The following is a 12858-nucleotide window of genomic DNA, read 5'->3' as shown; positions in this document are numbered from 1 at the left end:
AATTTGACAATAGATACTATTTCAAGAAGTGGATGTAATAATATAATTTGCAACAAAAGGTAAATGACCTTTTTTTTTCATTCTTTGGAATTTTATCTTAACCCAAATTTAATTTGCTGACTCATTCTAGTTATCTTAATTTAAACGTCCAATTTCATTAAAATAAAAATTAAAAATAAAAATAAATAAATGATTCTGGTTAAGTGGGGTTCCAAGTTGAATGTTCTTTAAAATGTAGTTGGGAGTTGGTTGCCAACTAAGCTGAAGTCAAACCATCAAAATTGTTGCTCAATAAAAACATGTTACACAGTTAATAAAAGAGAATACATTAGTTTTTTTTTTTTTTTATCAAATTAAATTCATAGATAATAAATAATTTCATATTATAGAAAAATAAGTTAAATAAATCGGCTTAGGTAGTGTTTATTTTTTTACTTCATTTTAAATAAAATTTTAATATTTAATAGTGTTAAAGTATTTAATTTTTTGTTTTTTAATATTTTATTTTTATTAAACATTAAAAAATACTACCTTTTCCATTTAAAAAAATTATAATAAAATATAAAAAAATAGAAAAATAAACCACCTAAGTCTGAAATCAAATCACTTTCAACAAAAAACTGAAAAAATAAACACCCCCTTACTCACTCTTCTCAAATGTTATTAAAATAGTTCAAAAGACAGTAAAATATTGAAGGTGATAAATAAGTTAAAAATGTGCAAAATTACAAATATAAAAGAAAACACAATAAGGGTAATTTACTAAAAATCAAATAAAAGTGAATTGTATAATAACATATAAGAAGAATATTAATAATTGCACTCATTCTTTTTTGTTTTATTTAAGCAATGTTTTATCATTTAATCATTTATTAGGGTTATAATTTAGTTGGATTTGTTAGATTGATGGTTTAACTCAAACTCTACCTGAATTAAAAAATAATATACTTAAATATAATTAAACCTAGCCATTGACCCGAGTTATTGAGCTGAAGCCTAGCCCAACCCAACCTTATTCCTTTAAGTTGGGTTGAGTTTGGGTTGGTTAAGTTAGATTCTAGTTAGACTCTAATTGCATAACTTAAAATTCATTTATAATATTTATATAAAAGTTTAAATAGTAAATGGAAATAATTTCAAAATAACAATTAATATATATATATATATATATATTATACTTTGATAATTCTTTTATTAACCATCTAAAAATAAAATAAATATTATTATATAGGATGATATATATTATAAATATTATTGAAACATTAAATAAGGTTTTGGTTGAGATTGAGTTATTCGAATCTTAGCCTTGAACCCAACCAAAATTAAGTTAAGGATGAAAAAATTAACACAAATTCAACCTAAATATTAAAAATGATTGTTCAAAAAACATTATGTTGATCTAAATTTCCACCCAAATTGCACCTCTATGATTTATGCATTGTATGAGATTTAGAAAGATTTTGTAAAATTTAGTCTTGTTTCATATAGGTTTTAAGTATAAAAAATATAATAAGAATATTAACTCAATTTTATATATAAGAAAAATTAATAGAAAAAAATACAACCTGATAAAAAGAAGATAAAAAAAATTACAACTATAACAAAGACTCCCATTGATATCAAATCACTACAAATTCTCTTTTGACAGATTTTACTTTTATGAATTCCATGCTTCAAATAATAATAAAATAAAAAATTTCACAGTAACCAAAATGGAGTCATATTAGAAATGGGACTGTTATGAACGACCCATAAAGCGCGAACAAAGGGGATCAACTTTCATTTAGTTCTAGGCCATCAACGGTTACTGCATAAAACATGAACAATAATATACAAGCAAAATATAATAGAGAGATGTCACTGCAAAAACAACATGCCACCAAACATTATATGCAACATGGCACTTCCCCTTCGGGAATCTTACTACTACGTCACCCTATCCTTCCTGTTTCGTAACATTACTATAACAGAACAAGACATCCGAGAATTTAGCAAAAATTACTTACCATAACTAAATCGGATTAGCAGGGAAATTGAGAAAAAGAAAAAACACAAGCAGATTGGAAGCAGAGAGCCAAAAGTAATCATGACTGGGGAAGGAAATGGCATCAGATTGATTTGAAACTTAAGTTTCCTGTGGTTTTTTTTTTTTTTTTTTTTTTTCTCTTATTCTCTTTATTTTTATTTTTAAATTTTCATCCGAAATTCTGTACAACAGTTAACAATCACACAAAAGTTCGATCCAGACCGTCTTTTCCAGGGGTAGAAATATATTGTCATCTGCTTTGACACTCCATTTTTACATTGAACCCAAACCTGTTCTCAGAGCCCCAACGAAATGAATCAAGATTCCCTCAATCAGGAAGGCAGTCATCAAAGCATCTGAGGAAACAAGGCAATGGACTCCTGGCCTTCATTTTTCCACTAACCTTGCTGATTGGATGATTGGAGCCTGCAGAGTCTGCAGTCACATTGCTTCTGGGATGCTCAATCTCAAAAGTCTGGGCTGGTGTAATTTGTGCTGAGCACAAGTTTTGGAGGAAGTCCACCAGAAAGTTTGTGATTTGCATGAATTCTGGTCGGTTTGCTGGGTCCTCTGCCCAACAGGACTGCAAGAATGGGGCAATATCCTGTGGAATGTTCTCCACGCTGGGCCTTTCATTCTGGAAGTTAGAGCAAAAATCCAATATTAAAGTACTCCAACCATTAGAAATTTGCTTTGAGGTAAAAGAAAACCATCAGGAGAAAATAAAAATAAAAATGCAGAAGATAGTAAACTCTGATTTCAGGTTATGCTTCATCAGGAGTTGGTTTTGAGAAATCTTCCGTTGGGCATGTAATTGATTATGAGGAAACCAGCTGGTGGCAAAAATTTCAAGCATTGTGGTTCAAGAAAGGTAATATAAATATGAAAATTTTCCATAGAATTGATAATGGCTACAAAAGAAGAAATCCTATCAGTAAAGCTAGAAGTTGGTGTGGCTAAAATACGTCAACAGCTTGAGGCTGGGAATACAATCTTTCTTCAAGCATTTGAATTTCAATTGGAGAGGTTGGAAACCAAGTATTGGTGGAACATGTTTACCATATTAGTGTGACAGTTTGTGTGCAGTGTGTTGATCTTAGTGAAGAGGATGTTTCTTCCAGAGCTCCAGAGGATTATGACAAGGGGGTCCACTCTTCGTATCCTTTTGTGAAGAGGGGTATCCTTTTGTGATGTTCATGAAAGGCTTAACTTGTCATTTTAATTAGGACTTTTAAAGGGGGTCTCTCATTCAAGGTTTCAAAGGCAGGAGAATGAAGGTGCATGGTGCTAAAATTTCACATTTATTGTTTGTGGTTTTCACTCTAATGTTTTATAGTGCACAGTTGCTATATATTTGATGCACACTCATTTGCTTTGAAGCTTTTTTATGGGCTTAGAATCAATTTCTATTCAAGCAAGATTATTCCCATAAAAGAGCTGAAGTAAATGGAGGCTCTTGCTCTACTGCTTAGGTGTTTGGTTGGTAAACTCCTGTCCACTCATTTGGGTTTTTTATTACTTGCTCTTTTTGAACCTGCATTATGCAAACTTGGTAATTAAGTGGTTCAAAAATTGTTTAAAATCGTGGAAGAAATAATATTTTATTCAATGAGGGTACACTTTTCCAGGGCACTATTTCAAGTTTGCTGAATTACTTCATGTTTACCTATACACTGTCAACTCAATTCATCCAAGGTTGGAAAAACCACAAAGGGGTCCTTTTGGAGTGATGGCCAAGGAAACAAATTGTCTCATTTGGTTAAATGATCTTTTGTGTGTTATCCTAAAAAGGCAGGAGGTTTGGGAACTAAAAATTTGATGGTTCTAAATAAAGCACGACTTGTGCATGTTTATGGAGTAAAGGGATAGATCTTGGAGGAAAAAGGAAGTGGTAGGGGATGGGGGTGGGGGTGGGTCTTCAGGCTAGAGTATGTAGACATCTATCTGGAAGGATCGAACATCCTCCTTCATCCACAGCCTCTCCAAATCAAGTTAACTCCCACAATAATAGTAGATATGATTTCCACCAAGCTACACCCATGCATGATTTTTGTGGTATGGGATGGGTCTTTGGGCTAGAGTATGTAGAAATCTATTTGGAAGATTAAACACCCTCCTCCCTTCATCCACATCCTCTCCAAATCAAGAGTCAACTCCCACTAATAATAGCAGATCTGATTCCCACCAAGCTCCATCCATACATGATTTACGGGGTGATAATTTGGCATATGACTTTCCCACAATTGTGGAGCCATCTTCTCCAACACAAGATGCTTCTATCTCTCATTTTACTCAGCCATCAGATGCTCATATACTTAATTCAAGCTGAATAAAATATATAAATTGCATACCACAACCACCCCCTTATTAGCCCAAATTGAACCTACAACCTTTTCTCAAGCTCAAAAATTTCCTAAATAGCGCAAAGCCACAAGTGCCAAGTACGATGCATTGCTTAGCAACTTCACCTAGATCCTTGTTCCTAAACACCCCACACAAACAATTGTTGATTGCAAGTGGATATTTCGGATTAAGAGGGGCCCTAATGGGTCGAGTGCCTAACACAAAGCTCACTTGGTGGTTGAAGAATTTCACCAAAGGCCAAGAGCAGATTTCATAGACACCTTTAGTCCTGTAGTGAAACCTATTACATTATATGCTCAATTCTTAGTCTTGCAATTACTAATGGTTAGCCTTTGTGTCAACTCAATGTTAGTAACACCTTTTTGTAGGGCATTCTCACTAATGATGTTTCTATGCAGCAACCATCGGATTTTTAATCCATAAGGCCTTGATCATGTCTTTCAAATCAAAAAGGCTATTTATGGCTTATGTTAAGTATTGAGGGCTTGGTACAATGAGCTTTTGTCCTTTCTCATCTTAGCTGCCTTCACCAACTCCAAATCTAATAGCTTTTTATTCATTTGTCATAGTGGTGGCCATGTCATCTATCTTCTTGTTTATGTAGATGACATAATAGTTAGCAACACTTCAACACCTCATGTGAGTGAGTTTATTGCATCCTGCCTTATTAGTTTCCTCTGAAAAATCTCAGCCCCTTGGCATATTTTCTCGGTGTGGAAGCTTAAACTACTACCCAAGATCTTTTCTTGTCCAAAAAGAAAACATTCTTGATCAACCTGCAAAAACAAACATGTTGGAGGCTAATGAAGTATCAAGCCTAATGTCCTCTACTAAGTCACTCCACCTTTATGATGGTAGCCTACTAGCTGATGCAACTCAACACCACTAGGATCTTGGATCCAAGCAATACTTGTCATTAACTCAACCTTATCTCTCCTTCATTGTCAACAAGCTCTCACAATTCATGCATCGTTCATTTGCCCTTCATTAATAAACAGGTTCTTCGGTATCTCAAAGATATGATTGGGTCCTTCCATATCGCCAAGGTACGATCATGTGCACTTTTCCTTCATCATCACTCCCCCCTTAACTTGCATGCATTTGCCAATGCCAATCAGGCAAGTAGTCTAGATGGTTGGACGTCAACTACAACCTATGTGTCTTCCTTGGTGCTAACCTTATTAGTTGGAGTTATAAAAAACAAAAAACAATGGCTCACTCCTCTACTGAAGCAAAGTATCATGTCATTGCTTCAACAACCATCAAAGTCAATTGGATTAGAAATATCTTAGCTGAACTCCATGTGCCTCTAATAATGAAGCCCACGATGTCTTGTGACAATGTTAGTGCCACCCACCTACGTGTCAATCCTGTATTTCATTTCTTAATGAAACACATCGCCGTAGACTTTCACTTCGTTCAGGATCAAGTTGTGAAGAAGCTTCTCCAAACCTCACATGTTCACACCATGATTGTCAATTCTCTTAAGAAGTCAATACCATGGAAACAATTTCAAGATCATCATTCCAAGAATGGCATCCTTAGTAGATACCCAATCTTGCGGGTGCATGATACGAATCAATCTACTCTTCATCCTAGGTACTAATTTCCATTTGAATTTACTGTACAATAGTCAACGGTCCATTCCTAAATTATAGGAATGCACCATATACTTTCCCTATGCAAGACTGTATCTTGTATATATTCTTGTTAAACATATGAATGAAAGTGTGCAGTTGTTCATTCTCCAATTACATTGCTATTACTTTACGTGTGTTGTGAGTTTCAAAACTCAATTTCCTCCCCTTTATGCTTTCACAGGTAATAGGAAAGTGTGGCTTGGTGATTATTGTTGTGAGAGTGGCAGGGTTGGTATTTGGAACTTGAATTCCAACAGGTCTGATGATTGGGAACTAAAGGAGGTAGGGAAATTTTCTAGCTTGTATTTCCAAGTATGTCAATGTGGAGACAATAGACTCTAATTTGAAGACAGTTAAAGAAAGGCCTTTTTAATTAGTCGTTGATTGCGGTACTCTTTACCTTCATTCTAAGTGGGATTTCCTATGTTTGTAGTGGGCGCTCCTGTGTGCTGTCAGGAGGTTGGGGTTGTAGGGAATTTTGGAAAAAATGTTACCTTACACTAGTTGAGAAATAGTGATTGTATACTCTGCTGAACTGTGAGGTGGATCACATGCTTCTTCATTGTGAGGTGGTGTGGCATCTTTGGGCTTTACTGTTTTTCCATATTAGGAACTTCTCAAGTTAAGCTTTATTCTATTAAGAATACTTAGGAGTCTTGGAGAGGCAGTTTTTTGGACAAAAAAAGAAAAGAAAAAGAGGACAAATCAAAGAGCTCTTGAAGAGGTAGAAACTCTGTATTTCTAAGCTGAAAGATATCTTGTTAGAGTCTCATGTTATGTGGTCTACAAATGCCCTTCAGCATGGAAACTATCTATTCTTGACTTTGTAGGTGGGATGGGTTTGTAGAGAACATTAATTGCAGGTCGGTCTATTTCTCTTTTTCCTTTTTTGTCACCTAATTGCATGATTTCCTGTATACTTCCTGTGTGCTAGGGTTTGTCTCCTTTTGGTGTTGTAGTACAAGTTCTCTGCTAATACAAATCAGCAACTCAGTTCAAGGTTTCTACAATATATTTTGTTCTCAGAAATTAAGAAGGAAAGAACAAGGGAAAAGGGGAAAAGAAAAAAAAGGAAAGGAAAATAAATGTATGTTTCAATCCAATAATTTTTTTTCTCCACTCTTTTCCTAACTTCCCTCATCCTTTTGAGCTGAAAGTGGTAGCCTTAAAAAATCTACGCCCGTCATAATTTTTGTTTTGTTTTGTTTTTTTGTTTTTTTCCTTGTTAACAGTTATCAATCAAACCAGAGTAACTGATTTTCCTCATGCTGTTTTTTCCTCTCCCTTCTCTTGTTTCATTATATCCAAAATAGAACTTTCCAACTATGGTCAAGTTCTGAAAGGTTCACAATGGAAGTTTTTGAAATTTAAGAAAATGATATTGCAATTGATAGAGAACAGAATAAACATGAATATCCTGAGGAAAACTTAATGGACTTACATTAGCTGCAGCATATGCTATTAGTATGCTTTGTACCCCCTTGAATGGAGTTCTGTTTGTTAGCAACTCCCACAGAATAATGGCGAAGCTGTACACATCCACCTTGTGATCATAGTGTATCTTTGCACCCCTTGGAAGTGGAACTGTGCTGAACAACTGATTTCAATGTAGAACTAGGCATGGTTAGAAGGTTGGCAGAAGCAAAACTTTCTGAACAAAAAACAAGTACCTCAGGAGCCATCCACCGATAAGTACCAGCCTCAGTCGTCATATCACCAGCTGTCTCCTCTCTTGCTAGACCAAAGTCACAAACCTTAATTTGCTTCTTGTCCTCTGTGAGGAGCAGATTGCCTGCAACAGACATGGAGAGTATTGTGAGAAGCAGATTTTTTTTGATAGGTGAGTATTGTGAGAAGCACATTATTTACAACAAAATGAAGTTTACTTAAATCTGCATGGAAATAGGCATAAGGATATAATATTCCTCTTGTTCCTGATTTTGCAGTTAGTTTGGCTCACTCTCACATCATGGGCATAATCAAAATGTTCTATTTCCATCCAATGAACAAGGATATTTTGATAGTTCGATTATTTTGGATGTGGTATTGTGTATTTGAAGAAAAAAAAACTGTTAAATTAGGAAAAGAAAGGAATATATATCCAAACAAGATTGCTTTCAATTTCTGACAGTCAACTGCTCTACATAATAAGCCAAGACAATAAATACGAAAGGAAAATGAATTACTAGGTTTCAAGTCACGATGAATGATGCCGTTTGCATGCAAGTATTCCATAACCCGAGAAATATCCAAAGCAAAACTTAAAGACAGTTTCAGATCTGGAGAATTTGGACGAATGCTCCACAAGTACTGCTGAAGTGTACCACCTTTCATGAGCTCTGTAATTATCATCATAGTCGGTTCTATAGATGCCCCAATAAACTGTTTCAGCAAAAATCTCATATCATCATCTGAATTAGGAACATAGATTGTTTCAAGTATATTTTTTTTGATAGATTAGATTGTTTCAAGTATATTTCATGCTTATTAAAAAAATGGATGAAACAGTGGGAAAAATGAGTACACAATAACAAAAGTAATATCTATTCATTAAATCATGAAACAAGTAAATTGCATTTAGATTGAAAAAAATAACAGGATAAGAAACATGTCATGAAAACTAGTAGTTGCAAAAAGACAAGAAACCGAAGAAATTTTTCTTCATACTGCTTTTGTAAATGATATTGAAGGCCATAACTCTCCAAATCTCATCCCAATTTTTTTGTTCCTGCTCTGCCAGCCTCAAACTAAAGCCTAAGTTTTCCACAATCTATAACCACATCTTCTATTCAAGTAAAAATAGTTATCGGTCATATGAATCGATATTCTGAGACGATGTCATGGCACTATTTGATTTTTATTTTTATTAAAAAAAGAATCTTATTCACAGCATTGTCACAAATACTTAAAGATATCTTTGAAAATTTTACATGATATATATGGAAAGTATCCAAAAAATAGTCAAATACCGTTTCATTCATGATTTGTGCAGTCAATTCACATCGCCTACACACGAGGATAGGAAAACCAATGGAGGATTGGGATGCAGTATTTGTTGGGTGGCAATAATCTAAGATCGTGAGTTTAATCTCACCTCAACATGAAAGGGAAGGAAGATGATTCTTGAGACGAAGTCAAATTTATGTAAAAAGTATTTCTATAACAGGAACCAGGGCATGCACCATAAAACAAATGATATGTACAATATATTAGAAGCCACAGTAACATCATTCGCAGGCAAGGTTGACTTGTCAAGCAATCTAATTTCCTAGGAGTTGCATTGTATATTAAAAGAATTATAACTCATATAATTAGAATAATAATCAGAATATCAAAAACTACAAGTAAATAGATCAAGATACAGAAAGCATCCCTAAATAAATGAACTCAATGGTCAGAACAATGAATTACTTGGAAATATTAATATCATTCTATTCAATTGATTCTCTGCTGATAGAAGTTGTATGTTACCATGCTTGTCATCAAATTCAAAGAGATAATATAAACAGAAATGCCTAGGTTTACCCATCAGACGATCATTTTCCAGCTTTCTAGGCAGTGGTAAGAGTAGTCTGAGGCATATACTTACCATACTCCCAAATATGATTGCTATATAAACCATCAAAGATATTTAATATGTAAACACTCCTACAACATTAGGATCGGCTAATGTGCAGTTTGATTGCCAAGATATTGTGGGAAAAGAAATGCAAACTTGGAACCTTGCAATAGCCACTCAACCCCTACTTATTGTAAGATTCTAATTTTCTATGGTGATGCTATCTACGCCAAAACAACATCACAGAGAAAACAAAGTTCCCAAAAGAATCAGAAGAAAAGAAAAAATGAAATATACATGTGAATAGAGGAGGTGAGGAACCAATGAAAAATACCTTCACAATATTTTCATGTTTAACCCTAGATAGTATTGTAACCTCCCTCTGAAATTTTTCCTTTCGATCAGGACTCACAGCTGACGTTTTGTTCGGTTGTATCATCTTTATGGCAACAGGCATAGATTTATATCTACAAAATATAGTCCGCTAGGCATTAGTGAAACAACATTCAGGAAATCCACCTCTTCAAATTGCAGCACCAAGCAATGTATATACATAAAAATTAAACAACCCCAAAGACATATAGAAGAAACAATGGCAATAAAAATATGCACAGCAAGAATCCCTTAAAAATCAGCATGTTATGTACTTGATCAATATTTCTATTTTCTGCCATTTGCCATAAAGTCTACATTCCAGTGTAACAGAGAACTCTATCGTCATGCATAAAGTAACAATAACGCTTTTCCCAGTTGGATGCATGTCAACATTTGTACATAAATGCATTTGTACATCCATACATATATATATATATATATACACACACATAGAAACAAATATAGATATACATAAATAAAAGCATACATATACATACATATCTATGCATGTGTATTAAAAACTCAACGTAAAACTGATCCAGAGTACATGGGTTCAACCGCAACATCTTTCTAACTGTGCCTACTTAGCACTATATACTAGTAAAATTATAGGCCACTGCTTTCATCACAGATTCCTTTTAACCTTCCTCTTACTTTTGATGCCTTCAAACAGAACAAAACCATTCCTTACTGATGTGGTCATTAACCTTAGTTTCACACAACCAAACCATCTCACTGGACTTTCTTTCATCTTGTCTTCAGGTGATGTTACCCATAAATTGTTGCAAGGACAAATACCTAATTCTACTTTTTATTTTCTTGCTACTCATACAGTCTCAACAGCATCATTCCAGCTACTGTCATTTCATTATCCCTAGTTACTAGTCCCAGTTTTACTAAGGCTTCATTCCACATATTGATTTATTCATGTTAAATACCAGGAGTGTCTGATTCCAAAACACTTCTTGATAGCTTTAACCTAGTGAATGCTCAATGTTTTGTCAATCAAAAATATTTCATTGGCAAACAACATTAACCGTGAGATCTTCCCATGCTAATGCTTAATACATTTTCGTATAAACAAGAGAAAAAGAAGAAACGAAAGAAACCTATAGGGAATGGGGAAAAAGTTATTCATAATGAAATGGAACATTATCAATATTTAGATACATTTAAATTTCTATATCTATCCCTACAATTCCATAGCATACATGGGCACCACTTCTTGTTACAAGATGATCCAAAAGGATAGTACCAAGTAATGGCAGCTAGTGGCTTCTTTGTTGCATTATATTGCCTCAGCAACCCCTGCCAAATGCCTTGGAGGGTTAGGGCAGGGCCTAAGAGTATATGACCACTTATGTTCCAAATCAATATTTTGGCAGATTGGATATGAATTGAAATTATAATAAATGTTCTTTCTGTATATGCATCCAATGGCACGCATGGACAGAACTGATTATGCTTCCAAAGGTGCATTAATGTTTTACCACGCACGTGCTTGAAAACATAATACGACATGGATTTAAACTAGGAATCTAATCAAATTCATGCATAATGGAACAATCAATTGTATGAAAAGCTAGGATGGATACCACTACAGCTCTGTCTCTGCTTCTCTCTCTGAACTCCACTCAGTTCAGAGGAAGAATGAGAGAAAGGAAAGTCAGGTGTTTAAAATGGCTACATTCTTAAGCTTTTTAAAAATCATCCTTTCCTCCCCTTCATTTTCCAATATCAGAAGAAAGAGTTTAAGTTGCATAAACGCTAAAACTGTTCTTTCATTAGTGGTTGCATGCCCACTTGCTTGGTTTAGAAGAAATGACCCGTAGGGACCTACTACAGGCCTTTCTCTGGACTCCATTCGGTAATTGGAAAGAAAGGAGAATTCAAAGTCAAGCGTTTAAAATGGCTTCCACTTTTAAGCATTTTAATAACTGTCCTTTCCCTCTCCTTCATTTTCCATTACCCAAAGAATGGGTTTAAGGTGCATAAACCCTAAAACTGTTATTTCATTAGTGGTTGCATGTCCACTTACTTGGCTTATAAGAAATAAAAAGGCACCCACAAATCAAGAAAAGCAAACTTCATGAAAACAATTTGAACTCAAAAAGTAAGTCCCATTACCCAAAAGGCCTAAACACAACGAACCCACATAGGGTATCTCTAAAACCCCAAAAATTCCTCGATTAAAATGATTTTCGATTCAATCAAACTAAAACGCAAATCTAAATTGGCAAAAACTAAGAAACAATAACACATTGTCGTCAAACAAAACCAGAACGGTCAGTATATAATCTAAGAAAACAAGTTTTAAGGAAAAGTGACCCACAATCCTTCATGCACAACAGATAACCTGCCCTCGCTGATCATTGAACCAATTCTTAAGCTGCTCAAATCAATCAATAAACTACGATCGAGCTTAATGACACTCTGAACAACACAGTCGCTCTCCGAGCCACTTTCTCTGTTTCTAGAGAACTCGAAAACTTCGTCATCGGATTCCACCATTGCCGGAGCTTTTCTTTTCTTCTGTTCTGCTATGCTTTGCCGCTTCTGTCTCATTTTGAGTTACACAGCAAGGAATTTTTTGTTTGTTTCTCGGGAGTATTTAAAACGGGACTCTGCAGCGAAACGAGAGGGAAAGATTATAAGCTTAGTGAATTTTCTATTAATTTATCAACTTCCTTATCAATGTAATTATTTACTCGCTGCGGCAGCGGTGTACGCACACGCGGACTCCTACGGTTCCACGTATGTGGGCGCTAACAGGGTTACACTTGGCATTTAATATTAAGATACGGGTCATTTTAGGAATTTAAGGAAACTTATGCTGTTCTGTTTGGTCCTGATTGGGCATGGCGGGGTGCGGAAATAAATGTAATGTACTCCAT

At 34.7% G+C, this 12858-nt stretch overlaps 1 protein-coding gene across 1 annotated transcript; it reads right to left on the bottom strand.

Moving 5' to 3' along the window:
- Positions 1 to 2147: 2147 nt before the first annotated feature.
- On the bottom strand, positions 2148 to 12605 carry LOC100246176 (serine/threonine/tyrosine-protein kinase HT1). Its single transcript, XM_002268448.4, has 6 exons — positions 12297 to 12605; positions 9924 to 10056; positions 8217 to 8412; positions 7701 to 7822; positions 7472 to 7627; positions 2148 to 2663 (listed from the first exon to the last, which is right to left on the bottom strand). Exons 1-6 carry the CDS (start codon positions 12527 to 12529, stop codon positions 2355 to 2357), a joined length of 1149 nt encoding a protein of 382 aa, XP_002268484.2. The 5' UTR covers positions 12530 to 12605; the 3' UTR covers positions 2148 to 2354.
- Positions 12606 to 12858: the final 253 nt, after the last annotated feature.

This window comes from Vitis vinifera, chromosome 4, assembly GCF_030704535.1.
Source record: "Vitis vinifera cultivar Pinot Noir 40024 chromosome 4, ASM3070453v1".
In the NCBI taxonomy this organism is placed as follows: domain Eukaryota; kingdom Viridiplantae; phylum Streptophyta; class Magnoliopsida; order Vitales; family Vitaceae; genus Vitis; species Vitis vinifera.
This window is presented reverse-complemented; position numbering and strand designations above follow the sequence as displayed.

What these genes read in the sequence shown, in the direction of transcription:
- LOC100246176 (XM_002268448.4), bottom strand. Translation starts at nt 12,529, where the DNA reads ATGAGACAGAAGCGGCAAAGCATAGCAGAACAGAAGAAAAGAAAAGCT. An exon ending in AACATGAAAATATTGTGAAG is followed by an intron (nt 8,413 to 9,923) that starts GTATTTTTCATT and finishes TTGCTGAAACAG; the next exon opens with TTTATTGGGGCATCTATAGA. An exon ending in TAGCATATGCTGCAGCTAAT is followed by an intron (nt 2,664 to 7,471) that starts GTAAGTCCATTA and finishes TCTAACTTCCAG; the next exon opens with AATGAAAGGCCCAGCGTGGA.